At 44.9% G+C, this 27,963-nt stretch overlaps 4 protein-coding genes across 7 annotated transcripts in view; 2 read left to right on the top strand and 2 right to left on the bottom strand.

The window, feature by feature from the left end:
• LOC126995415 (uncharacterized) overlaps positions 1 to 270 on the top strand; it is a 4,124-nt gene extending 3,854 nt beyond the window's left edge. For both annotated transcript variants that reach the window (XM_050854933.1, XM_050854932.1), the window contains one exon: positions 1 to 270. This exon is cut by the window's left edge and continues 746 nt beyond it. The gene's annotated coding sequence lies outside the window, so the exon portion shown is untranslated.
• Positions 1 to 3,994, bottom strand: part of LOC126995416 (uncharacterized) — an 18,166-nt gene extending 14,172 nt beyond the window's left edge. The window contains exon 1 of one of the 2 annotated variants that reach the window (XM_050854934.1): positions 3,644 to 3,994. In XM_050854934.1, the coding sequence (XP_050710891.1) occupies positions 3,644 to 3,767 (124 nt within the window). In that variant the 5' untranslated portion in view covers positions 3,768 to 3,994. The remainder of the gene's footprint in view (positions 1 to 3,643) is intronic. The other variant, XM_050854935.1, reaches the window with a different exon arrangement.
• A 4,643-nt stretch (positions 3,995 to 8,637) lies between these two features.
• On the top strand, positions 8,638 to 21,762 carry LOC126995414 (uncharacterized). Its single transcript, XM_050854931.1, has 6 exons — positions 8,638 to 9,203; positions 14,198 to 14,575; positions 16,919 to 17,154; positions 17,695 to 17,890; positions 18,622 to 18,766; positions 19,274 to 21,762. Exons 1-6 carry the CDS (start codon positions 9,053 to 9,055, stop codon positions 19,377 to 19,379), a joined length of 1,212 nt encoding a protein of 403 aa, XP_050710888.1. The 5' UTR covers positions 8,638 to 9,052; the 3' UTR covers positions 19,380 to 21,762.
• On the bottom strand, positions 10,371 to 14,187 carry LOC126995413 (pertactin autotransporter-like). 2 transcript variants are annotated; one of them, XM_050854929.1, is made up of 5 exons: positions 13,271 to 14,187; positions 11,985 to 12,392; positions 11,634 to 11,875; positions 11,247 to 11,513; positions 10,371 to 11,115 (listed from the first exon to the last, which is right to left on the bottom strand). In XM_050854929.1, exons 1-5 carry the CDS (start codon positions 13,350 to 13,352, stop codon positions 10,696 to 10,698), a joined length of 1,419 nt encoding a protein of 472 aa, XP_050710886.1. In that variant the 5' UTR covers positions 13,353 to 14,187; the 3' UTR covers positions 10,371 to 10,695. The 2 variants fall into 2 exon arrangements, with proteins under 2 accessions (XP_050710886.1, XP_050710887.1); XM_050854930.1 differs by having other exon boundaries at positions 11,985 to 14,187.
• Positions 21,763 to 27,963: the final 6,201 nt, after the last annotated feature.

Here is a 27,963-nt window from a genome sequence, read left to right as displayed (position 1 = left end):
GTGGAACTTCTGGAACCTTCTTGCATGATAACACTATCAGTCACGGCCGCTCTCAGATATTGCTCCGCCTCGATCTTTACCACCCTCCCTCCTCTTCTGATCCTCCTCCTAGCTCTCTTATTCGTTCATTTTCCTTTCTTCCCTATTCTCTTTTTTCCTTTTTTAATTTTCTACCGTTAGCTACTGATGGAGATAAACAAGAGAGAGAGAGAGAGAGAGAGAGAGAGAGAGAGAGAGAGAGAGAGAGAGAGAGAGAGAGAGAGAGAGAGAGAGAGAGAGAGAGAGAGAGAGAGAGAGAGAGAGAGAGATTTACATAGATTTACATAGAAAATCAGACCACACAGACCCCATGGTCCAGACTTGGTGGTCTGTCCTTAAACCTAATTGATTTTACATTAATCAGAAGACTCCAAAACGTTGCATTTCTACTCTAGTTGATATTAAGTTGAAGGAAGTGACGGTCGAGCTTGTTTTTGAAGGAGTCAATCGTGTTACACTGGACCACTGATGGTGGAAGCTTATTCCATTCTCGCACTACAACGTTGGTGAAGAAAATTTTTGTGCAGTCTGAATTTACTTGTCTACATCTGAGTTTTACGCCATTGTTCCTCGTGCGCAGACTGTCATCGATCATAAACAATGTTGATCTGTCTACATTCGTGAAACCATTAAGTATTTTAAAACATTCGATCAATTTTCCTCGGAGGCGACGTTTCTCAAGAGAGAACATGTTAAGGGTAGAAAGCCTTTCTTCGTAGGATTTGTTGCGCAAGGAAGGTATCATTTTCGTTGCCCGACGCTGAACACCTTCTAATTTAGCAATATACTTTGCATGGTGGGTAGACCAAACTGTACCGCATATTCCAAGTGGGTCTGACTAAACTGTTGTAGAGCGAGTATTACATCTTTATTCTTGAATCAAAGTTTCTTTTAATGAAGCCCAACATTCTGTTCGCTTTATTTGCTGCATCGATGCATTGCTGTGAGAATTTGAGGTTTGACGCGATTTTGACCCCAAGTCTTTGACGCATTGAACGCTTTTGAGTTTAACGCCGCGCATTTCGTATTCGAACTTCTTATTCCTCGTTCCAACTTGAAGGACCTGGCACTTGTCTACGTTAAAGGGCATCTCCCATCTATCCGACCAAGCTGAAATTTTGTGCAAATCCTCTTGGAGGCTTTGCCTGTCTTCGTCAGTGAGAACCGAGTTACCAATCTTTGTGTCGTCTGCAAATTTACTAATGCGGTTATTGAGTCCAACATCCACGTCGTTGATGTAAATAATGAAGAGCACTGGGCCAAGGACCGAGCCCTGAGGGACGCCACTAGTGACAGGCGCCCACTCTGAGTTAAATCCGTCAATCACTACTCTTTGTTGTCTGTTGCTCAACCAATTCGCGATCCATTGGTTTACTTGACCGTCAATACCTATTTGCTTTAATTTGTAAAGTAATTTATGATGCGGGACTTTATCAAACGCTTTCTGGAAATCAAGAAAGACTACGTCCAGTGATTTGGTTACGTCATAAACAGTGAAGAGGTCGTTATAAAAGGTTAATAGGTTTGATAGGCAGGATCTTTTGTTTCGGAAGCCATGTTGTGAGTCCCCAATCAATGAGTGGTTTTCAAGGTAACTCACAATTTTGTCTCTAATTATGCCCTCAAGTAGCTTACCTACAACCGAAGTTAGACTAATGGGCCTGTAATTACCTGGTACTTTTTTGTCTCCTTTCTTGAAAATCGGTGTCACGTTAGCCTTTTTCCAATCTGAAGGGACGATGCCTTGTCGCAAGGACATATTGAATACGGTTGTGAGGGAGGAGAGTATTTCGCTCTTCGTTTCTTTCAGCAGAGTTGGATATACTTTGTCAGGTCCAGGACTTTTATTTGTTTTAAGTGAATGGAGAGCTTTAAGGACTTCATCGGTTGTTATTTCAAAATTAGGCAATGCATGCTCGAGATTTACAATAGTACTGGTGTTGGTGGTAGCGAGAGGAAGACTGTTAGTATTAAACACCGAGGAAAAGTAATTGTTTAAGAGGTTTGCAATGTGTTGGCTGTCAGTCACTAGTGCATCGTCGCTGTTTGTTAAAGGTCCAATACCACTTTTGATCGCCTTTCTGTTGTTTATGTAACTGAAGAAAGATTTCGGATTATTTTTACAGTTGGCTGCAATATTTTCTTCATATCTACGCTTTGCCTGACCTACTAGTCTTTTTACTAGTCGCCTGGCATCATTATAGAGTCTAATGTTCTCGGGCGTGCTTTGTTCTTTCTTTAACCTGTAAAACAATTTTCTCTCATTGACTGATTGTTTAATTTCGCTATTAAACCACGGTGGGCTTTTATTAGTGTTAATTCGCTTCTCGCACAAGGGGACGAATGCGTTCTGCTGAGTGAGTAATTGATTTTTAAGGCTTAGCCAGGCTTCCTCTACGTTGCCGTCATCTGATAGTTGTATTTCTGTTAGTTTTTGTCGGATTTCTACGAAGTTAGCTCTTTTGAAATTGGGCACCTTTACTTTATTTTCAGTCACTGATGATTGAGCTTTAATGTCGACGCGCACTAATTTATGATCGTAAGAACCGAGGTGTTCTCCTACCGTGACACTACTGACTAGGTTATCTTGGGTCGTTATAACAAGGTCGAGTATATTATTTTGTCGAGTTGGCTCAGAATGACTACTAAGTGAGAAATCAAAGCAGGAAGGTGGGCAGGAAAGAAAGAAGGAAGGAAGGAAGGAAGAAAGGAAGGAGGGAAGCAAGGAAAGAAGAAAGGAAGGAGGTAGGGAAGGAGGGAGGGAAAGAAGGAAGGAAGGAAAGAAGAAAGGAAGGAGGTAGGGAAGGAGGGAGGGAAGGAAGGAAGGAAGGAAAGAAGAAAGGAAGGAGGGAGGGAAGGAGGGAGGGAAGGAAGGAAGGAAGGAAGGAAGGAAGGAAGGAGGGAGGAAAGGAGGGAGGGAAGGAGGGAAGGAAGGAAAGAAGAAAGGAAAGAGGGAGGGAAGGAGGGAAGGAAGGAAATAAGAAAGGAAGTATAAGACCACATGATTTAACCCTTGCCTTCTGTAAAAGACGTGACATGCTCAGCGTAAGGTAACATTAATTAAGAGGATCAAGGCATATGGAGCCACCTGACCCTGTAGTGATATCAAGAACAGCCACACATACAATGCACTTCAGAACAAATAAAAAAACTAAATAATTGATTTTCTAATGTGTATATTTTATGGATTGTTCTTTACTCCAGTCCCACATTATTTTTTTACGTCATTGGTATTTCATGTTTGTCTTGGCTTTCATTTATAACTTTACACATATTTTTTTCATTTATAACTATGTGCATAGTCTTATGTAACTTTTGTGTTTTGTTCTGCTTTTTATAGCTTTGGTGTCTTTTTGTAACGTTTGCTTTATTTTGCTTTTATAGCTTCGGGGTAATAGCTCCAGACATGTTGTTATGGCCTTCAGCAAATATAACAAATACAAAGGCCTGTATTAGAGCTTGGGCTCAACAGACCGGCCTCTCATGACTGTAAAATGAATAATCTTTCTCGTGTGTCTTATGGCCCAATAAAGGTATCAGTCTCTCTCTCTCTCTCTCTCTCTCTCTCTCTCTCTCTCTCTCTCTCTCTCTCTCTCTCTCTTACCTTCATCAGTGTGGAGTGGCGTTTTCTCCATCTCCGCCGCATCCATTGGGGCCGTCATCCCCGCTGCCAGCACCACCACCAGCATCACCGCTACGGCCGTCACACCACCACCATGGTCAGTCATCTTTGCAGAGGATGACTGACTGACTGATTGATTAGCTTGCGTAGTCGTTTCTATGACTCTCCCTCTCTACCCACCTCTTCGCCTGTGTGACAGGACTGAATGAGTCACCGACCGACCGACTGACAACACGAAGAGACAATGCACAGTTACCACTTCGACCCGTATTCCTAAACCTAAAGGCTTTGAATCGAGGCAGCATTGCTTCATCTTCTTGTAAACCGAAGAAGAGAAAATAGTAGTGACCAAACATACACTCGGCCTCATCGTATGTCTTTGTATCGTGAAATAAATACATGAAAACCATAGAGAATGAAACGTATTGGAGTTATGTGGAGGGAGGGGAGGAGGAGGAAGGGGAAGGGTTGGAACAGAGTGGGGGAGGGAGGAAAAGGTGGAAGTGATTGGTGGAGAGCTGTACGCCTCCACTGATTGGCTGAGAAAGTGGGTGATGAGGGGGGAGAGATAAGGAAAGGAGGGAGAGATAAAGGAAAGGGGGGTAGGGTGACGTCTTGCGGGCTCTTTTCTTATTTCAGTGTTTGTATTTTACTCCCCTTGAGCTGCCTTCTGTTATGTACAATTAAACAAAAAACAAAAACGAAGGTGTGTCAACTGATGGGTTTAACCTTTCCAGCGCGCACCGCGTCATGCTGTCCGGTCCCCCTGTGCGCGGTCGGGCTCCACATCTCTGTAACTATGCAATTGTAGAAAATACTCAGGCATACCATTTGAAAGACATAGGCAAATACTATTCAACTAGCTTATTATCATTCCCATGTTTCATGTCATGATGACTGAGTAAACGCAATACATAATTTTTCATATGTAAAATTATACTTTGTCATCGTATCTAGAAATAAACCACTATAATGTTGTATTTAGTATAGTATATTATTGTCGCTATCATTTGGAGGTTGTGATAGCCAACTGGGCAAGACTGGGTTCGGCCCGTTCTGGTGACTCGCGGCATGCAGCTGGTTCACGTAGGAGGGTGTGGTTGTGTAGTTGGTGGTGGTGGAGGCAGGCTCAGACCACTATATGACGTGGACCAATCAGAAGAAAGTTACCGTGGGGTATGGAATAGTGCTGAAACATGTATTGTGAGCGGGAGATTCAAAACTGATCAAATGTCGCGGCAACGATTTAGCACCACAAGCACGGACCGCTGTGCGTTGACGCGACGATTTTGCACTGAAAGGGATAATAAGGAGAGAGGGAGGAGGGAGGAGGGAGGTGATGAGAGAAGTAAAGGAATAGGAGGAGGAGGAGGTGGAGGAGGAGAAGGAGGAGGAGAGGAGAAAGAGTAAACAGGTGAAAAAGAAATCTAGTTGTCACCAAAAGATAAGGTAAGGTAAGGTGAGGTAGTGCAGTCAGGGGCAGGCAGTCGGTGTCACTCTAGTGGCTCTTATCAATGAACATCAAGAAGAGGCCGTCGACAACAGCTCAAAGGGTTTCATCGCTTCGAAAAGATTCAGGGTCGGTATTTTCAGACGCTTCAATCCCTCACATCAATTATTTCCAAAAGCCTAAAAGGAGATCAGTCTCGTCTTTATAAGTGTTTTTGTGGGATCATGGTACAGAAGACGGATCAAACTACCACCAGGGTCATTAAACTACCCCTGGAAATGCCCCAAACTCCCACGAAAGTCTTGTTAAATAGATGATATTAAGCGCCGAAAGGTTTAAGAATACGGCCTCAGACTGGTCCACATTCGATATGCATTAACCCAAAGTCTAATTATATGACAAGTCTGTTCACGCGCATGAGACGCGTGGCAGAGAGGTGACGTCATGCTGCCTCGGTGGGTCCGAGGACAGAAAACGGAGTAATTGATGGGTGACTTATATGCAGAGGTGACGTCACACAGCCTTGGTGGGTCCGAGGACAGAAAACGTAGTAATTGATGGGTGACTTGTATTTTTTTTTTTTTTTTGTCCAATGTATACTACCTTTTCAGTCATACTATTTTTTTTTCTTTATCAAGTGCAAGTACACCATTCGTATTTAACAAAAAATCATATAAGTAATAAGGTTAAAATGATATTTTTTCTCTATTCTTCTTCTTATAGTTTACTAAGTTAATAATACTGGTGACGGGGGTAACCAATTTACACTATTATACTAGTAAATTACTGTGTGATATAACCATTATATACATATATATATATATATATATATATATATATATATATATATATATATATATATATATATATATATATATATATATATATATATATATATATATATATATATATATATATATATATATATATATATATATAATATATATATATCATCATCATCATCATTTCATCGACGCCTGCTCCTCGGAGCTCCCACCAGGGGATGGCCATGGCAGAAGAGCTTCCAACTTTCTCTATCCAGACACTCCCTCCTTGCGTGCCTGTTCAAAGTTTCTCAAAGATCTTTCCCCCCTCTCCCCAACGTACTCTTGCTCCCTGTCCTTCCATTTCACTGGAGGTCGTCCTCTAGCATTCCCTCCCTCTATCTCACTCACATACACCCTTCTGGTCATCTTACTCTCCTCCATTCGCTCCATGTGACCAAACCACTTTAAAGTCTGTCGCCTCACTTCTTCCACCACTCCACACTTCTTCCCTTCACCCCTGTGACACATTCCAAAATGCTCGTACACATTTTCATTACTCATTCCATCCATTCTACTCATACCACAAACACTCCTCAAATAACTCATTTCCACTGCCTGCACTCTAGACCTCTGACTTTCATGACTTTTCCATATACCTCTCCGGGTATACTCAGGAGACTTATACCTCTATAGCTCCCACATTCCCCTTTCCTGCCCTTCCCCTTGTAAACTGGGACAATGATGGCTTTCGTCCAGTCTGCTGGCACCCCCCCCCCCCCCATGTTACTTCACATATCTTGACCATCCATTTAACGACTACATCTCCTCCACACTTCAACATTTCTGCTGTGATTCCATCAATTCCTGCTGCCTTTCCATTTTTTAATCTTTTTATTGCCTCATTTACTTCTTCATATGTTATACTTCTTTCTTTACATACTCAGCCTCTACCTCTACTCAAAACTGCTGCTGTTACAGCTGCTGGACGTCCATCCTCAAAATAGACCGTATTGGCTATCCGGCGGCGACTGGGAGACAAGTACTGTTTTGACTTAACTCGGATCCTCTTTTCTATTTCGGAAAAAAATAATACTGGCTGTCGTTTAGAGCCAAATGTCCAAACGTGGTACCTGCTGGTAGAAAAAAAAAAGTATTTACGCTTTTCTGGTAAGGTTTTAAGGTTTGCGTCTGTGTGTGATGTGTGTGACCACTGAGGGGAGAATGTGCCGGGGGCCGCAGACCGCAGTCTCCTGAGCGGCCCAAACGGGCAAAACGCAGCTTGGGAGGTTTTGTATTTTTTCGCCCAGGGCTTTATTTTGCTCCCCAGCAGCTTAAGAATGATTTAACTTGCTGTTAGATAATTGTTCGTAGCTATTTTGACTTCGGGTCTGAAGATAAGTGTTTACAGACGCCCTCTCGCTGGAGAGTGCGTCTGAGGTTGATGCACAGAGTGATAGGCTAATAACATGGAGTACGATATGAAGTGACTGTAAGGTTAAATAAGAGTAACAGTGAGACTTTGACATCTTTAATTATCAAATTAGCACCAAAATGTTATAGTGATGCCCATAATGAAGAATTCAGCCAGGTTTACAGTTGTTGACACTTACAGAGGGGAACTTGTCGTGCAGGACAGGCATTGAAGGTTGTGTGCCCAGCACCGTCTCGTTGCAGACTGACTCGGTCCTACGTAACGGACATTTCATTTAAAGGCAGCGTGACGTCATGCGCGAATCGGACGGGATTTTCGCGGGAAGTGACCAGACTTGTTATAATTAGACTTTGCCTTAACCTTTTCAGTGCAAAATCGTCGCGTCAACGCACCGCGGTCCGTGCTTGTGGTGCTAAATCGTTGCCGCGACATTAGATCAATTTTGAATGTCCCGCTCACAATACGTTTCAGCACTATTCCACACTCCACGGTAACTTTCTTCTGATTGGTCCACGTCGTATAGTGGTCTGTGCTTGCTCCCCTACACCACCACACCCTCCCGCGTGAAGCAGCAGCGTGCCGCGAGTCACCAGAGCGGGGTGCATTGCGTCTTGCCGAGTTGGCGGTCACAACCTCTAAGTGATAGCGACAATAATATACTATACTAAATATAATATTATAATTTACATATCATATTATAATTTATAATTTATATATATAATTTTACATATGAAAATAAATTGTATTGCGTTTCTTCAGTCATCATGACATGAAACATGGCAATGATAATAACCAGTTGTATAGTATTTGCCTTTTTCTTATAAATGATATGCTTGAATATTTGCTACAATGCATAGTTACAGAGATGTGGGGGCGAAAAGAGACCCCCCCCTGCCCGACCGCACACGGGGGCACCAGAGGGCATGACGCGGTGCGCGCTGAAAAGGTTAAACCCGTCAGTTCATGCACTTTCGTTTTTGTTTCTTGTTTATTTTTTCATGACAGGAGGCAGCTCAAGGGGAGTAAACAACAAACACTGAAATATGAAAAGAGCCCGTCACACAAACCTCCCCTCCCCCCTTTCCTTTATCTCTCCCCCCTTCCCTTATCTCCCCCCCCCCTCTCCCCACTTTTCTCAGCCAATCAGTGGAGGCGCGCAGCTCTCCATCTAAACCTTCCACCTTTCCCTCTCTCCCCCCTTCTCTTCCAACCCTTCCCCTTCCTCCTCCTCCCCTTCCTCCCCATAACTCCAATACGTCTAATTCTACATGATTTTCATGTATTTATTTCACTATACAAAGACATTACGATGAGGCCGAGTGTGTGGTTGGTCACTACTATTTTATCCTCTTCGGTTCACAAGAAGATGAAGAAGTGCTGCCTTGATTCAAAGCCTTTAGGAATACGGGCAAGGTGGGAAGTGGTAACTATACATTGCGTTATCTTTCTCAACGCAGTCGCTGTCGCAGGCGAACAGGGGGACCCAGAATTGTACAGATACTCAGACCACTCAGACCGTCTATCTGTGGTCTGTCCTTAAATCTAATTGGAAACCTATTAAATTTAAGGCCATCAAGACTTTGCATTTCGACTTTAGTGAATATCAAGTTGAAGGAAGTGGCGATCGAGCAGTTTTTTTTTTTTAATTAAGTAATCGTACAGCCGAGAGAGACGTCGACATAGTTAATCAGTCATTCAGTCAGTCAGTGAGTGTGTGCTTTAGTCAGTCATCCCCTGCAGAGATGGCTGACCAGGGTGGTGGTGGCGGTGGCGGTGGTGTGAAGGCCAAGGCGGTGATGCTGGTAGTGATGCTGGTGACGAAGCAGGCAGCGGGGATGACGACCCCGATGGAGGCGATGGAGATGGAGAAAACGCCACTCCACACTGATGAAGGTAAGAGAGAGAGAGAGAGAGAGAGAGAGAGAGAGAGAGAGAGAGAGAGAGAGACTGATACTACATTTATTGGCCATAAGACACACGAAAAAGATTATTCATTTTACAGTCATGAGAGGCCGGTCTGTTGAGCCCAAGCTTTAATACAGGCCTTGTATTTATTATATTTGCCGGAAACGGTCAGATCGAGGCCATAACAACATGTCTGGAGATATTACCCCGAAGCTATAAAAGCAAAATAAAACAAGTTACAAAAAAGACACCAAAGCTATAAAACAACAGAACAAAACACACAAAAGTTACGTAAGACTATGCATATAAAGTTATAAATGAAAAAATGTGTGAAAAGTTATAAATGAAATGCAATTTACATAAAAAAAAATAATGTGGGACAGGAGTAAAGAACAATCCATAAAATATACACATTAGAAAATCAATTATTTAGTTTTTTTTTTTTTTTGTTCTGAAGTGCATTGTATGTGTGGCTGTTCTTGATATCACTACAGGGTCAGGTGGCTCCATATGCCTTGATCCTCTTAATTAATGTTACCCTACGCTGAGCATGTCACGTCTTTTACAGAAGGGAAGGGTTAAATCATGTGGTCTTATACTTCCTTTCTTCTTTCCTTCCTTCCTTCCTTCCCTCCCTCCTTCCTTTCTTCTTTCCTTCTTTCCCTCCTTCCCTCCCTCCTTTCCTCCTTCCTTCCTTCCTTCCTTCCTTCCTTCCTTCCTTCCTTCCCTCCTTCCCTCCCTCCTTCCTTTCTTCTTTCCTTCCTTCCTTCTTTCCCTCCCTCCTTTCCTCCTTCCTTCCTTCCTTCCTTCCTTCCCTCCTCCTTCCTCCTCCTTCCTTTCTTCTTCCTTCCTTCTTTCCCTCCCTCCTTCCCTACCTCCTTCCTTTCTTTCCTCTCTCTTCCTCCTTCCTTTCTTCCTTCCTTCCTTCCTTCTTTCTTCTCTCTCTCTTCCTGCTTTGATTTCTCTCTCTCTCTCTCTCTCTCTCTCTCTCTTGTTTATCTCCATCAGTAGCTAACGATAGAAAATTAAAAAAGGAAAAAAGAGAATAGGGAAGAAAGGAAAATGAACGAATAAGAGAGCTAGGAGGAGGATCAGAAGAGGAGGGAGGGTGGTAAAGATCGAGGCGGAGCAATATCTGAGTGGCCGTGACTGATAGTGTTATCATGCAAGAAGGTTCCAGAAGTTCCACTAGTCGTGTCATCATAGCCATCATCATCATCATCATCATCATCATCATCATCCATGACGAGCCTCCACGCTGACACCTTCCGAGTTTCCTCCGCCTTTCCTTTCCTAATTCTTTAACTCGTTGGTTCCTTCCTTCCTTCCTTCATTCATTCCTCAAATAGTTCACGAGTGCTCAGCCACTGCCTCAGTCACTGCCTCAGCCACAGGCGGCCTGGCGTGCGTCGCGTGGCCTCAGCGTCACCGTCACGCCGCCCCTCGCCTGTTTTAGGCGGGCGCTGGGCGGCGCGGCCCCTCAGTTACAGTAGAGGCGGTCGCCTTTGTCGTCGGCGTCGGCGTCGTCGCTGGTGAACGAGTCCTCCGCCCACGGGTCGCCCGTCGCCATCGCCTCGTCCACGTACTCGTATGTGTCTTCGGGGCTGGAGCTGCGGGGCGGCGGCGGGGCCAGGGCAGGCCAGGGAGCGGGGCGGGGACCGGGGCGGGGATGTAGGTACAGAGGCACAGACTTGCGCGGAGCTGGCACCACCGCGGCGACGCGCCACTCCTGCAGAACCGCCGCCGGGGAGCCGGGCAGCGCCACGAGCATGCTGGTGGGCGGCGGCGCAGGCGGGGAAGGGCCGCGCCGTGGCTTCAGGTACGGAGACTCGGACTTTCGCGACGCCGCTTCTTCCCGCGACTGAGACTTCGTCGTCGTCGTCGCCGCCGCCGCCGCCTCCTACAGACAGAACATCAATGAGTCGCACGAGGTCTCGAGAATCAAATAAAACTTTTAGTTTGACATGGAAACTCTAGATGTGTGTGAGTGTGTGTGTGTGTGTGTGTGTGTGTGTGTGTGTGTGGACGTACCACACGGGTCCCCATGAGGCGGCACAGGCCGGCGCCCACACACGTGCCGGCCAGCAGCAGCGCCGCCGCCGCCCCTGCCAGGACAGGCCAGCTGATAGCGATCACCCCGGAGCAGGGGGCGGCACCCCAGGTGGTGTCCTGAGCGGCGGGGGACACGTGCAGCTGCTGCACCACGTGGAAGGCGCCTTCCCCCTCGCCGCTGAGCCGCATGGCCACCACGGGGCCGCCCGCCACCACCTCCACCACGCCGCGCAGGCCCGCCGCCACCTGGGAGCAGGAGGTGCCGTGAGGGAGTGCCAGGGGCAGGGAGGAGAAGAAGGAAGATGAGGGGGCAGGGGAGGGGGCAAGCGGGCAGGAGCAAGACTCCTCAGGTAGCAGCATACTCACCAGGCGGGGCGGCGCGGCGGGCCGGGTGTGGTCCAGCGTCAGGCGCAGCAGCAGTGGCCCTGCCGGCGGCGGGGTGTCCTGCCCACTGCCGTCGCCTGCCACCGCGGCCAGGCTAAGCTCCGTGTGGTGCAGCGTTAGCCGCGGCAGCGACCCGCCCTCCAGCGTGAACTGAAGGCGGCGCGACAGCGGCGAGAGCGGCACCTCCGTGGCCGCGCCGGCCGCCACGCGCCACACGGGGGTCACTGCGGAGAGAGAAGAGGGAAGGAGTCACTGCGGGGAGGAGGAGGAGGAGGAGAGGTCGTGGCCACGCACACGACAGCCACCCAACATAGAGTCGTCACAGACACTCACGCGCTTGGCAGTTCGTGCTGAAGTGCGGCACGGCCACGCTGACCCACTGGGCGGCGGGCACTCCCTGCGGCGGCGCGTCGGCCAGCCAGGCGGCGCCGAGGTCGTCGGTGAGGGCGAGGCGCAGGGCGTCCTTCTGCCACGTGGCCGCCAGCAGGAAGCGGCGCCACCCGGCTGTCACACGCCCCGCCACGCGCCACTCCTGCCGCCGCTCCTCCATCAGGGCCACGCGGATGGCGGCGGCGTGCGTGTGCATTAGGTTCACGCGCGTGTGCCCGAAGCCGCCTTCCTCCCCCACCTCCACCTCCATGACGGGGCCGGCGGCGGCGGACCCCACGAAACCCCAAAACTCCGCTTGTGCGGCGCGGCGCCCCCCCACGCTGATGTTGAACGCCGGGGACACGAGGCAGCCTGCACACACACACACACACACACACACACACACACACACAGGAAGAAAGATATTTATACATTAAACATTATATATGAACAGAAGCCCGTCTGAATATCAACACACACACACACACACACACACACACACACACACACACACACACACACACACACACACACACACACACACATACACACACACAGGAAGAAAGATATTTATACATTAAACATTATATATGAACAGAAGCCCGTCTGAATATCAACACACGCACACACACACACACACACACACACACACAAGAAAGAAAGATATTGATACATTAAACATTATATATGAACAGAAGCCCGTCAGAATATCAACACACACACACACACACACACACACACACACACCAGGGATGGAGTGAATACAAAAGCTGTGTATTCGAATACGAATACGAATACTTCAAATTCCGACGAATAGGAAACGAATCCGAATACGCTGAAATGGTTTTAATTGGAATACAAATAGGAATACTTCTTGAAAGTATTCATGAATACTTTTCATGGGAAAATGTCTTCTTGACGTAACTGTTGTAATGTTATGCAACAGTAAAATGAGCTCAAGAACGGTGACTTATGGCCGGTGCCTGTGTTCAGTCCAGGGATGTCACACTGGCATTACAACGTGTAAGGAACAACGGCTGTTATTTCTGGTAATAAATCTTGAAGTATTGGTCAGATTATTCGCAGAATACGAACACTTTTCCCTTATATTCGAATACGAATGAAAACACTGATTCTCATCACTAATTATTCGGAAACGAATATGAATATACCCAAATACGGTATTCGGATGTATTCAAATACGAATACGACAACTCCATCCCTGGCACACACACAGCAACAATACATACCGTCGAAAAGACTGGGCTCGTCAGCCAGCGCAGGACTCGTCACCACCACCCCCATCACCACCACCACCATCGCCACCACCATCCTCGTCTGCTTTTTAATCAAAGGAGGGAGGCGGACAGGGAGAGAAAGGGAGGAAGGGGAGGCTCAGTCAGGAAAGGAATGGCTGAGGCAGGAAGGCAGGGCTGGGCAGAGGCAGAGGGGCAGGCTGGGGCAGGGAGTGAGAAGGGTCGGCAGAGTGAGGTAATGTGTGAGGCAGAGGTTGGTCCTTCCCCTCTCTCCTCTCTCCGGTGAGGCAAGGTGAGCGTGAGGGATTGAGGCAGGCCGTGAAGGAGGCAGGACGGCGGTGAGGGAGGCAGAGATGGGCTCCTTCCTTCCTTCCTTCTTCTTTCTGTCCTTCGTCCGTCCGTCCGTCCGTCCGTCGTCCTCCCCGCAGCGCCTCGCCCAGCAGAATGCCGTGACGGTCTTTGGACCTTTGTTCTTGAGAGACATGTGGGCGATAAACTTATCCTACGGGACCCAAGCAGCATCCGGCCTCTGTGTGTGTGTGTGTGTGTGTGTGTGTGTGTGTGTGTGTGTGTGTGTGTGTGTGTGTGTGTGTGTGTGTGTGTGTGTGTGTGTGTGTGTGTGTGTGTGTGTGTGTGTGTGGACGTAACACTTCATACGATCATTTCTGTACAGCCAAATTTGCTGACTGTGATTTGCGTGACTTCACTATCCCCTCTGTTGGTCTGTCGGTCGGTCGGTGGGTTAACCGTTCTGTGCATTGACCTGTCTCTTTGTGCCTGTCTGTGCGTTTGCCTCTCTATCTGTCTATCAGCCAGTTCTTGTACACGTTTGTTTATCAGTCTGTCTGTTTGTCTGTGTGTGTGTGCCAGGCTGGCTGTCTGTCTGCCCTCGGGTCAATAATCCTGCGCCCCTGCCTGCAGGTGACTGTCGCGTAGGGCCCAGCCTGCGGGTGGAGGAGCAGCCCCTGAAGGTTTCGCTGCTGGCCTACGTGACCTGCTCGGACAACGTGAAGATGGGCTTCTTCCTCCCTGGCCAGGACCCCTACAAGGACCGCGACGCCGTGAGCTTCAACAGCACGGGCGGCACACACTCGGAGGTGCGGGGCGGCAAATGGACCAAGACGCCCCTAGCCTTCCCGCGGCTCATCCCCGAGGGCTGGAACACCTTCAGGGTGACGGCGGACAAGAGGGGCGTGGAAGTGGCTCTGGTGGAGGGCCGCGACACCACCACGTTGTTCACGCTGCCCCACGCCCCCGACACCCTGCACGCAGAGGGGCGCGTGGCGCGCTGCTCCCGCGGTAAGTGTGTGTGGGGGGGAGGAGAGAGAGAGAGAGAGAGAGAGAGAGAGAGAGAGAGAGAGAGAGAGAGAGAGAGAGAGAGAGAGAATTACATAGAATTACATAGAAAATCAGACCACACAGACCCCATGGTCCAGACTAGGTGGTCTGTCCTTAAACCTAAGTGATTTTACATTAATCAGATGGCTCCAAAACGTTGCTTTTCTACTCTAGTTAATACTAAGTTCAAGGAAGTGACGGTCGAGCTTGTTTTTAAAGGAGTCAATCGTGTTACACTGGACCACTGATGGTGGGAGCTTATTCCATTCTCGCACTACAACGTTGTTGAAGAAAAATTTGGTGCAGCCTGAATTTACTTGTCTACATTTGAGTTTTATGCCATTGTTCCTCGTTCGCGAAGTGTCATCGATTATAAACAATTTTGTTCTGTCTACATTCGTGAAACCATTAAGTATTTTAAAACATTCGATCAGTTTTCCTCGGAGGCGACGTTTCTCAAGAGAGAACATCTTAAGGGTGGAAAGCCTTTCTTCGTAGGATTTGTTGCGCAAGGAAGGGATAATTTTTGTTGCTGGACGCTGAACACCTTCTAGTTTAGCAATGTCCTTTGCATGGTGGGGAGACCAAAACTGTACCGCATATTCCAAGTGGGGTCTGACTAAACTATTGTAGAGCGGAAGTATTACATCTTTATTCTTGAATAAAAAGTTTCTTTTAATGAAGCCCAATATTCTGTTCGCTTTATTTGCTGCATCGATGCATTGATGTGAGAATTTGAGGTTTGACGCGATTTTGACCCCCAAGTCTTTAACGCATTGAACGCTTGTGAGTTTAACGCAGCGCATTTCGTAATCGAGAGAGAGAGAGAGAGAGAGAGAGAGAGAGAGAGAGAGAGAGAGAGAGAGAGAGAGAGAGAGAGAGATAGAGAGAGCGAGAGAGAGAGAGAGAGAGAGAGAGAGAGAGAGAGAGAGAGAGAGAGAGAGAGAGAGAGAGAGAGAGAGAGAGAGAGAGAGAGAGAGAGAGAGAGAGAGAGAGAGAGAGAGAGAGAGAGAGAGAGAGAGAGAGAGAGAGAGAGAGAGAGAGAGAGAGAGAGAGAGAGAGAGAGAGAGAGAGAGAGAGAGAGAGAGAGAGAGAGAGAGAGAGAGAGAGAGAGAGAGAGAGAGAGAGAGAGAGAGAGAGAGAGAGAGAGAGAGAGAGAGAGAGAGAGAGAGAGAGAGAGAGAGAGAGAGAGAGAGAGAGAGAGAGAGAGAGAGAGAGAGAGAGAGAGAGAGAGAGAGAGAGAGAGAGAGAGAGAGAGAGAGAGAGAGAGAGAGAGAGAGAGAGAGAGAGAGAGAGAGAGAGAGAGAGAGAGAGAGAGAGAGAGAGAGAGAGAGAGAGAGAGAGAGAGAGAGAGAGAGAGAGAGAGAGAGAGAGAGAGAGAGAGAGAGAGAGAGAGAGAGAGAGAGAGAGAGAGAGAGAGAGAGAGAGAGAGAGAGAGAGAGAGAGAGAGAGAGAGAGAGAGAGAGAGAGAGAGAGAGAGAGAGAGAGAGAGAGAGAGAGAGAGAGAGAGAGAGAGAGAGAGAGAGAGAGAGAGAGAGAGAGAGAGAGAGAGAGAGAGAGAGAGAGAGAGAGAGAGAGAGAGAGAGAGAGAGAGAGAGAGAGAGAGAGAGAGAGAGAGAGAGAGAGAGAGAGAGAGAGAGAGAGAGAGAGAGAGAGAGAGAGAGAGAGAGAGAGAGAGAGAGAGAGAGAGAGAGAGAGAGAGAGAGAGAGAGAGAGAGAGAGAGAGAGAGAGAGAGAGAGAGAGAGAGAGAGAGAGAGAGAGAGAGAGAGAGAGAGAGAGAGAGAGAGAGAGAGAGAGAGAGAGAGAGAGAGAGAGAGAGAGAGAGAGAGAGAGAGAGAGAGAGAGAGAGAGAGAGAGAGAGAGAGAGAGAGAGAGAGAGAGAGAGAGAGAGAGAGAGAGAGAGAGAGAGAGAGAGAGAGAGAGAGAGAGAGAGAGAGAGAGAGAGAGAGAGAGAGAGAGAGAGAGAGAGAGAGAGAGAGAGAGAGAGAGAGAGAGAGAGAGAGAGAGAGAGAGAGAGAGAGAGAGAGAGAGAGAGGAAACGTTTTCTTACCTATGTGTGTGTCTCAGGGAGGCCCCAGCTCGTCGTGTCCCTCGTGTCGTCACACCTCACCGAGCGGCGCCTGAACTTTTGAAGACTTTTCCCATATGATTCCAGTTTGGTCAGAGTCACACCCAGAGCATCTCAAAGCCCTCTATCAATTATCAGTTATTAGGTGTGTTCGTGTGTGTGTGTGTGTGTGTGTGTGTGTGTGTGTGTGTGTGTCCACCCCCCCTAAGGAAGCGTCTCTCCCCGCCCGCCGCAGTGACCCCCGCCTGGGAGGTGAGCGCGGGCGAAAAGGCGTTGGTCCCGCTGCAGCCGCCGTGGGGCAACGGTCACCACCAGTGGGTGGAGGTGAGCGGCGAGGGCTGGGAGGGCGCCTCCCCTTACGTGACCTTCCTTTGCTCAGCCAACTCAAAAGAGATCCGCGTGGCCACAAACACCACCTTCATGATCACCATGAGTAGTGAGGGCGCCAACATCCATTACAACGTGTCCAAGGTGACTGTGGCAGAGGCTGGACTTTCTTGCCCTCACCCTCTCCTGACTTCTGTTTCTGTCCTTCCGCTTTTCCTTCCTTCTGTGCACGTATCTCTTACCTTAAGTCGCTCACATCCATTACAACGTGTCCGAGGTGACTGTGGCAGAGGCTGGACTGGCTTGCCCTCTCCCTCTCCTGACTTCTGTTTCTGTCCTTTAGCTCCTCCTTTCTGTGTACGTACCTTGCCCTGTTACCTTTTACTCCCTAGTATATTGTACACATATTCCACGCGGCAGGAACTTTGAGATCACACGATATGTCCGTTTGATGAAGCAGTCCACTGCATGAAATTATAAGTGACGGTGATGGGAGAAAGGCAGATTAGACCTTAACAGCCTCGTTCACGGAGTAATTGATGTCCCTCCTGCTTTTCTTGCATGTACAGTCTGAGTTACGAAGAGCTTGGATTATAATTATAGTATATCGGCAAGTTGCGTTTGATGTTTATTGCACGAATCCAACAGGAAACAAATTCTCTCTTCCTCTCCCTCACCGCTCAGGTCGCCAAGAACGGTGGTGGCGATGGCGATGGTGATGAGGTGGTGATGAACTGCAGCGTCCCCATCAACGACTCCCTGGAGCTGGAGGTGGTTGGCGGACGTGGTGGTAATGACAGCACCACCATCACCACCACACTCGTCCGTCTCTGGCTTTCATCACCACACACCGTATCCCAATGTGGATCATCGTCAACAGGTACGAGGGGTGGGCGGGGTCCGGCCAGTGGTGTAGTTAGGTGATTTGCCCCCCAGAACGGACTTTCACAACTCGGCACTCACCTACACCTAATTCGTAATCTTAAACAATCAAGAAACTATGAGAATAATCTGCTTACTTCGGGAAATTTCGCGACGCTATAACTAAACGATAATGTGAAGCCAGGGGTATTATCTAGACTTATTTCGGAAAGTTCGGCGTCAAAACAAGTGAGCGATAAAACGACAGATTTTCGACTGCACAGTGGAGGAACACAGACACTGAATTTGATTTATATAGATATGTTCCTTCTGGATGATTGTTGATTTAGTTGGGGAGTTGATACTCAGTAGCTTGGTGTTAAAAAAAATAGAGTTCAGCGTCACAGGAAAAAAAAAGAAGAAAGGCTTTATTTGCCACCCCAAACAAGTGCCGACCAGGGCAGGTCTTGCTGCGTCATTGGGGTCAGGATAGAGGAAAAAAGATAGAGATTATGTTTAAGATTTTTTAATGACGGTGATGGTGATAGTGGTGGTGATGGTGGAGTGAGTGGCGGTGTTGGTGGTGGAGGGAAGAGGAAGCATTCATTACTTGATCATCGCCACCATCATAATCACCTTCATCCTCCTCACCATCATTATCATCACCACACCGTTAACCACAGGTATGATGTATTATAATAATCAACACCGTCATCATCACCACCATTACAGTTGTCATCACCATTCCAGGTTACGGCATCGGCTTCTACGTGGCGCTGGGGCTGTTGGTGATAGCCTTGCTGTTGATACGGGACGTGAAGAGATGGTACGTTGTCCTGGCTACAGCGCTGCCACGCTGGGCGAAGAAGAACGTACCAAGACAGAGCAATGAGAAGTAAGGGCCTTATTCTTAAATATTTCTGCATTCAAGTAGACATTGTGTGTGTGTGGGGGGGGGGGTGAGTGCCATTTCCATTGGGGCATGGTGGGGGTAGCTTCATTACCAAATGTGCAGCTCACCCAACTGTTCATCGTCCCTTTCGGGATGGTCGATAAATGGGTATCTGGGGAAACCTGGGTAAGGTAGACTTTGGCAATCCCGGATTTCACATTGTCCATGTCCCAGGGTAATGGGCCCTTACCACAGACTCAAAGGGCCAACGGTTCGGAGTTGAGCACCGCAGCCACGCGCAACTATAGCATTGCACCCACCTTTACCATTATTAGTGATTCTTTGTTATCAGAATGAGGTGCTTGGCGGTACCCATCAATCGAGCTAACTATCTCTTTCCTTTCTTCTAATCTTCTTTTCTTCCCCTCTCTCTATAATGTGACATGATGAATTTCTTGTAGTAGTAGGAGTGGTGGTAGTGGTCTCTATCTCTCCATCTGTCCACCACAGCAATGCACCGGTGAAAGGTGATGGTGAGGGGATACAGATGGACTCGGCTGATAGCCTTCTTACCTCCGTTCACCACCGCCAAGAGGACGCATCTGCAGACCAGTGATGCAAGTTGCCTGTTGTACTATCTGCTATGACACAGGTTGAATATGATACTAATTATGAATATGATATTATTTACAATTATGGTATTGATTGCTGCGATACAAATTGAATATGATATTAATTCCAGTGATACAAGTTTCCTATGAATATGTTACAAGTTGCCTATGGTACTATTTGAATATGGTACAAGTTGCCTATGGTACAGTACTAGTTGAATATGGTACAAGTTGCCTATGGTACAGTACTAGTTGAATATGGTACAAGTTACCTATGGTACAGTACTAGTTGAATATGGTACAAGTTACCTATGGTACAGTATTAGTTGAATATGGTACAAGTTGCCTATGATAGCACTAGTTGAATATGGTACAAAGTGCCTATGATACTATGTGATTATGGTACAAGTTGCCTATGATACCACTAGTTGAATATGGTACAAGTTGCCTATGATACTATGTGATTATGGTACAAGTTGCCTATGATAGCACTAGCTGAATATGGAACAAGTTGCCGATGATAGCACTAGTTGAATATGGTACTAATTATTATGGTACTAGTTGCTAATGGTACTAAATATCATGGCACTAGTTACCAATGGTACTAATTATTATGGTACTAGTTGGCTATGGTACTAAATATCGTGGCACTAGTTACCAATGGTACTAATTATTATGGTACTAGTTGCCAATGGTACTAAATATCATGGCACTAGTTACCAATGGTACTAATTATTATGGTACTAGTTGGCTATGGTACTAAATATCATGGCACTAGTTACCAATGGTACTAATTATTATGGTACTAGTTGCCAATGGTACTAAATATCATGGCACTAGTTACCAATGGTACTAATTATTATGGTACTAGTTGGCTATGGTACTAAATATCGTGGCACTAGTTACCAATGGTACTAATTATTATGGTACTAGTTGACTGTGGTACTAATCATTATGGTACTAGTTGACTATGGTACTAATTATTATGGCACTTGTTGACTATGGTACTAATCATTATGGTACTAGTTGCCAATGGTACTAATCATCTTGGCACTAGTTACCAATGGTACTAATCATTATGGTACTAGTTGACTATGGTACTAATTATTATGGCACTTATTGACTATGGTACTAATTATTATGGCACTAGCTGCCAATGGTACCAATTATTATGGCACTAGCTGCCAATGGTACCAATTATTATGGCACTAGCTGCCAATGGTACCAATTATTATGGCACTAGCTGCCAATGGTACCAATTATTATGGCACTAGCTGCCAATGGTACCAATTATTATGGCACTAACTGCCAATGGTACCAATTATTATGGCACTAGCTGCCAATGGTACTAATTATTATGGTACTATAGTTGCCTATGGTACTAATTATTATGGCACTATAGTTGCCTATGGTACTAGTCACCTTTGGTACTATTAAAAATAGTTGCCTATGGTAGCCTACTTAATAAGGGGGTGCATATCCCATAAACATCTTCTGACCTTTGTTTGAAATATCAGTTGAATAATTGGAAATCATAAAAATAAAATTATATATTAAGGGCACCCCAGTAAATTATGTTTAAGTGCTTCATCAAATTTTTAAGGGGCCACATTCGTCTTCCCAGAAATAGAGGACACAGGTAATACCTGGCCAAGTGACAGTGGCCTTGCTGCCTCCTGCGTCAGCACCAGCACCCAGGCTAAGCTCTTCATCAGATTTACAAATTCATTTTCAGCATACAATACCAGATAAATCAATACTTTCTGAAGGGATAATGCTCTCTTAGTTTAATTTGGCACTGTAAATCAAATTAATTCCTTGCTGAGTTGCCACAAATTTACATTTTTGCATTAGATGATTGCTAAGTTATGGTTCCCTCCTGGAAAGGTACAGGAGCAAGCCAGTGACATAATCCAGTATGTAGGATGAAAATCCTTGATTATGGCAATTATTTAAGAAAAAATTCCTGGCACTTCTAATGGTAAATAAAATTTCATTATTTTTCCTTTTACTTTAAAATTAATTAGTTTACCTTATACACAATCATTATTATTAACTTTGCCTTCACTCAAATTTCATATGATTTTTTACCTTCTGATATCTATGTACATCATTCACACCCGTGGACGATCCGTGCAAACTGAAAATGTTTTTTTAGGCCAATGTTTCACCTACTTGTAAAATGTTTCCAGAGTTGTGTCTTATACACATTGTAGTCAAAGGGTTATATTTTGACATGCATATAAAAAAAATTCCAGTTTTGACTTCTTTATTTAATTGTACGGATCATCCCCAACTCACCCTGCGTTGTTTTATAGTGGTCAATAAAATATCTGAGAATCTGTGTGTGTGTGTGTGTGTGTGTGTGTGTGTGTGTGTGTGTGTGTGTGAACGAAACGAGAATATTTTTATGTAACTGGCTGTACTAATCAGGAATTGAATTGGATTTCTTAAAGTCACAAATGTAAACAATGCACAATAAATGAACAATAATGAACAATAAATCAATTCCCCAAGAAGCTGTATTAATGAACCAACCTCGTCCCTCCCCTTCCTTTCTCACCCTTCTCTCCCCTTCCTTTCCACGTCCTTTCCTCAGCCTTCCCTTCCCTCCTCATCCTCCCCCATCCCCCCTTCTTTATTCTCCCTTTCCTTCCTCCCAAAATTTCTCTACCTATAAAAACAGCGGATGACTGACCTACCGCTGCTAAATGAGTAAGCCATCACCAATGAACAAGTATGAAGGGCGATAGTCTGTAAAATGACCTCACCAGTAAACATTATAAAGAAAAACGTATATGATATGAGAGTACAACTATTCTCAACGGCACTTGTCTCTAACTGGTGAACTACACATTAAATCATATTAGAAGAAATATATGTTGAAGAAGACAGATATATAGTTCGTACGTGTTGAAGAAGACAGATATATAGTTCGTACGTGTTGAAGAAGACAGATATATAGTTCGTACGTGTTGAAGAAGACAGATATATATAGTTCGTACGTGTTGAAGAAGACAGATATATATAGTTCGTACGTGTTGAAGAAGACAGATATATATAGTTCGTACGTGTTGAAGAAGACAGATATATATATAGTTCGTACGTGTTGAAGAAGACAGATATATAGTTCGTACGTGTTGAGGAAGACAGATATATAGTTCGTACGTGTTGAAGAAGACAGATATATAGTTCGTACGTGTTGAAGACAGATATATAGTTCGTACGTGTTGAAGAAGGCAGATATATATAGTTCGTACGTGTTGAAGAAGACAGATATATATAGTTCGTACGTGTTGAAGAAGACAGATATATAGTTCGTACGTGTTGAAGAAGACAGATATATAGTTCGTACGTGTTGAAGAAGACAGATATATAGTTCGTACGTGTTGAAGAAGACAGATATATATAGTTCGTACGTGTTGAAGAAGACAGATATATAGTTCGTACGTGTTGAAGAAGACAGATATATATAGTTCGTACGTGTTGAAGAAGACAGATATATAGTTCGTACGTGTTGAAGAAGACAGATATATAGTTCGTACGTGTTGAAGAAGACAGATATATATAGTTCGTACGTGTTGAAGAAGACAGATATATATAGTTCGTACGTGTTGAAGAAGACAGATATATAGTTCGTACGTGTTGAAGAAGACAGATATATAGTTCGTACGTGTTGAAGAAGACAGATATATAGTTCGTACGTGTTGAAGAAGACAGATATATAGTTCGTACGTGTTGAAGAAGACAGATATATAGTTCGTACGTGTTGAAGAAGACAGATATATAGTTCGTACGTGTTGAAGAAGACAGATATATAGTTCGTACGTGTTGAAGGCAGATATATATAGTTCGTACGTGTTGAAGAAGACAGATATATAGTTCGTACGTGTTGAAGACAGATATATAGTTCGTACGTGTTGAAGAAGACAGATATATAGTTCGTACGTGTTGAAGAAGACAGATATATAGTTCGTACGTGTTGAAGAAGACAGATATATAGTTCGTACGTGTTGAAGAAGACAGATATATAGTTCGTACGTGTTGAAGAAGACAGATATATAGTTCGTACGTGTTGAAGACAGATATATAGTTCGTACGTGTTGAAGAAGACAGATATATATAGTTCGTACGTGTTGAAGGCAGATATATATAGTTCGTACGTGTTGAAGAAGACAGATATATAGTTCGTACGTGTTGAGGAAGACAGATATATAGTTCGTACGTGTTGAAGACAGATATATAGTTCGTACGTGTTGAAGAAGACAGATATATAGTTCGTACGTGTTGAAGACAGATATATAGTTCGTAATGTGTTGAAGACAGATATATAGTTCGTACGTGTTGAAGAAGACAGATATATAGTTCGTACGTGTTGAAGAAGACAGATATATAGTTCGTACGTGTTGAAGACAGATATATAGTTCGTACGTGTTGAAGAAGACAGATATATAGTTCGTACGTGTTGAAGACAGATATATAGTTCGTACGTGTTGAAGACAGATATATAGTTCGTACGTGTTGAAGAAGACAGATATATGGTTCGTACGTGTTGAAGAAGACAGATATATGGTTCGTACGTGTTGAAGAAGACAGATATATAGTTCGTACGTGTTGAAGAAGACAGATATATGGTTCGTACGTGTTGAAGAAGACAGATATATAGTTCGTACGTGTTGAAGACAGATATATAGTTCGTACGTGTTGAAGAAGACAGATATATAGTTCGTACGTGTTGAAGAAGACAGATATATAGTTCGTACGTGTTGAAGAAGACAGATATATAGTTCGTACGTGTTGAAGAAGACAGATATATAGTTCGTACGTGTTGAAGAAGACAGATATAGTTCGTACGTGTTGAAGAAGACAGATATATAGTTCGTACGTGTTGAAGAAGACAGATATATAGTTCGTACGTGTTGAAGAAGACAGATATATAGTTCGTACGTGTTGAAGAAGACAGATATATAGTTCGTACGTGTTGAAGAAGACAGATATATAGTTCGTACGTGTTGAAGAAGACAGATATATAGTTCGTACGTGTTGAAGAAGACAGATATATAGTTCGTACGTGTTGAAGAAGACAGATATATAGTTCGTACGTGTTGAAGAAGACAGATATATAGTTCGTACGTGTTGAAGAAGACAGATATATAGTTCGTACGTGTTGAAGAAGACAGATATATAGTTCGTACGTGTTGAAGAAGACAGATATATAGTTCGTACGTGTTGAAGAAGACAGATATATAGTTCGTACGTGTTGAAGAAGACAGATATATAGTTCGTACGTGTTGAAGAAGACAGATATATAGTTCGTACGTGTTGAAGAAGACAGATATATAGTTCGTACGTGTTGAAGAAGACAGATATATAGTTCGTACGTGTTGAAGACAGATATATAGTTCGTACGTGTTGAAGAAGACAGATATATAGTTCGTACGTGTTGAAGAAGACAGATATATAGTTCGTAAGTGTTGAAGAAGACAGATATATAGTTCGTACGTGTTGAAGAAGACAGATATATAGTTCGTACGTGTTGAAGAAGACAGATATATAGTTCGTGCGTGTTGAAGAAGACAGATATATAGTTCGTGCGTGTTGAAGAAGACAGATATATAGTTCGTACGTGTTGAAGAAGACAGATATATAGTTCGTACGTGTTGAAGAAGACAGATATATAGTTCGTACGTGTTGAAGAAGACAGATATATAGTTCGTACGTGTTGAAGAAGACAGATATATAGTTCGTACGTGTTGAAGAAGACAGATATATAGTTCGTAAGTGTTGAAGAAGACAGATATATAGTTCGTACGTGTTGAAGACAGATATATAGTTCGTACGTGTTGAAGAAGACAGATATATAGTTCGTGCGTGTTGAAGAAGACAGATATATAGTTCGTACGTGTTGAAGAAGACAGATATATAGTTCGTACGTGTTGAAGAAGACAGATATATAGTTCGTACGTGTTGAAGAAGACAGATATATATAGTTCGTACGTGTTGAAGAAGACAGATATATAGTTCGTACGTGTTGAAGAAGACAGATATATAGTTCGTAAGTGTTGAAGAAGACAGATATATAGTTCGTACGTGTTGAAGACAGATATATAGTTCGTACGTGTTGAAGAAGACAGATATATATAGTTCGTACGTGTTGAAGAAGACAGATATATAGTTCGTACGTGTTGAAGAAGACAGATATATAGTTCGTAAGTGTTGAAGAAGACAGATATATAGTTCGCACGTGTTGAAGAAGACAGATATTTAGTAAGTATTGAAAGAAACAGAAAGTATGAGATTGTGAATGAGCAGCTCTACCATCCCCCCTCCCAATGAGTGAAGGAGGAAAGAGTTGGCTGTTGGTTATCGCCTGGTGTGGACGTGACTTCCCTCCCTCCCTCCTTCCCCTCCCTGCCTTTCCTTACCCTTCCTTTCCTTCCCTTCCTCGCCCTCCCTTCCCCTTCCTTACCCTTCCCTTTCCTTCCTTGTTCTTTCCTCTCCTTCAGCGCCCTTCTCTCCCCTTCCACGTCCCTCTCTCCCTCCCTTCCCCTTCCTTACCCTTCCCTTTCCTTCCTTGTTCTTTCCTCTCCTTCAGCGCCCTTCTCTCCCCTTCCACGTCCCTCTCTCCCTCCCTTCCCCTTCCCTTTCCTTCCTTGTTCTTTCCTCTCCTTCAGCGCCCTTCTCTCCCCTTCCACGTCCTTCTCTCCCTCCCTTCCTCGTCTTCCCTCCTCCTCTTTCGCCCTTTCCTCTCTCCCTTTCTCACCCCTTCGCTCACCTCCACATCCTTCACCCTTCCTCACCCCTCCTTCTCCTCCCCTCACCCTTCGCACCCCTTCCTTGCCCCTCTTCACGCTCAACACCTTGGTAAGTCAGTCTATATACACAAAACGTTATTTTTTTTAATCATATATCTACTTTTTATCTTAGTTACGTTTGAAATTTAGTACTGTTTGTATTTACTACCATTTTATCTGTTGGTAATATCTATTAGTATTACTTGTATTTGCATTCTTGTATATAGTTTTCCATAGCAGGTACGTATATACAGCAACACACACACACACACACACACACACACACACACACACACATATGAGTCCCAAACAAACACTTATACCAACACCCATCAATCCCTTACCTCTTCCCCTTCGATCCTCCTTTCCTTCCCCGAACAGCACCCACCCAAGGATTGCCGAGTAATTTGAGCGGACACACCAACAACGCTTTTACTATTACTATCAAGGGATCATACGCTATAGCTGTGCGTGGCCTCGGTGCTCATCTCCGTAGCAGTAATTATATTAGTAGTAGTAGTAATGGTAGTAGTAATAGTAGTGGTGGTGGTGGTGGTGGTGGTAGTATTATGCGCCGCTGTGATTTCTTTTTTTAGGGGAAACTATACGGAAATATATATCATGTTTCAGTTATTGGCTTTTCAAAGAGATTTTACAGAGATTACATAGATACTCAGACCACACGTACAGACCTTGTGATCCAGAATAGGTGCATGGTCTGTCCTTAAACCTGAGAGAGAGAGAGAGAGAGAGAGAGAGGGGAGGAGGGGAGTACCTTACATACGCAGCAGATTAAAAAGACTCCGATCCAAGAATAGAAAGAAAGAGAGAGAGAGAGAGATAACGTAATCAGCCCCGCCTGTTTGTCTCTTGTTTGTGTTTGTTTTGGTACCTGGAAGCGTGTGTAATGATAATCTTACCTAGAAACACGTACCATTGTTTCCGTCTGCTATGATTAACTTTATACCACACACTGTGACACACACACACACACACACACACACACAATATTGAGCAAAATGGAAGAAGTGAGGATGTAGTATCGGCGAGGAGTGTGCAAAGTTTTAAGGAAAAGTTGGATATATGTAGATACGGAGACGGGACCACACGAGCGTAAAGCCCAGAAAACTACAACTAGGTAAATACAACTAGGTAAATACACACACACACACACACACACACACACACAGTGAAGGAAGAAAAAGACTTAGGAATTACAATACAAGATACACTTACACCTGAGAAGCACATAAACAAAAAAACTCGGAGAAACATACAGTCTGCTGCAAAATACTAGAGTTGCATTGCACTGTTTGGATGGGGACATGATGAAGAAAATAACATCATTGATTAGACCAAGGCTAGAGTGTGCGGCAGTTATCTGGTCACCACACAAGAAAAAGGACATAAGGAAACTTGGAAGGAGTCAAGGCATTGCGACTAAGATGATAACAGAACTAACAAGCCTGCCATACGAGGCTAGATTAGAGGAACTGGAACACTGGACGAAAGAGGAGACCTGATAGCATATAGGAACTGGAACACTGGAAGAAAGAGGAGACCTGATAGTGTATAGAAACTGGAACACTGGACGAAAGAGGAGACCTGATAGTGTATAGGAACTGGAACACTGGATGAAAGAGGAGACCTGATAGCGTATAGGAACTGGAACACTGGAAGAAAGAGTAGACCTGATAGCGTATAGGAACTGGAACACTGGACGAAAGAGGAGACCTGATAGTGTATAGAAACTGGAACACTGGACGAAAGAGGAGACCTGATAGCATATAGGAAC

This window comes from Eriocheir sinensis, chromosome 8 (genome assembly GCF_024679095.1).
Source record: "Eriocheir sinensis breed Jianghai 21 chromosome 8, ASM2467909v1, whole genome shotgun sequence".
Classification (NCBI taxonomy): Eukaryota; Metazoa; Arthropoda; class Malacostraca; order Decapoda; family Varunidae; genus Eriocheir; species Eriocheir sinensis.
The sequence above is the reverse complement of the archived record's forward strand: the minus strand, read 5'-3'. Positions and strand labels throughout refer to the sequence as shown.

Coding starts and splice junctions, on each gene's coding strand:
- LOC126995414 (XM_050854931.1), top strand. CDS start 9,053: ATGGCTGACCAGGGTGGTGGTGGCGGTGGCGGTGGTGTGAAGGCCAAG. Junction 9,204..14,197: donor GCCACTCCACACTGATGAAG/GTAAGAGAGAGA, acceptor CCCTGCCTGCAG/GTGACTGTCGCGTAGGGCCC. Junction 14,576..16,918: donor CGTGGCGCGCTGCTCCCGCG/GTAAGTGTGTGT, acceptor CGCCCGCCGCAG/TGACCCCCGCCTGGGAGGTG.
- LOC126995413 (XM_050854929.1), bottom strand. CDS start 13,352: ATGGTGGTGGCGATGGTGGTGGTGGTGATGGGGGTGGTGGTGACGAGT. Junction 12,393..13,270: donor CGAGCCCAGTCTTTTCGACG/GTATGTATTGTT, acceptor GTGTGTGTGCAG/GCTGCCTCGTGTCCCCGGCG. Junction 11,514..11,633: donor CCGCCGCGCCGCCCCGCCTG/GTGAGTATGCTG, acceptor TCCTGCTCCCAG/GTGGCGGCGGGCCTGCGCGG.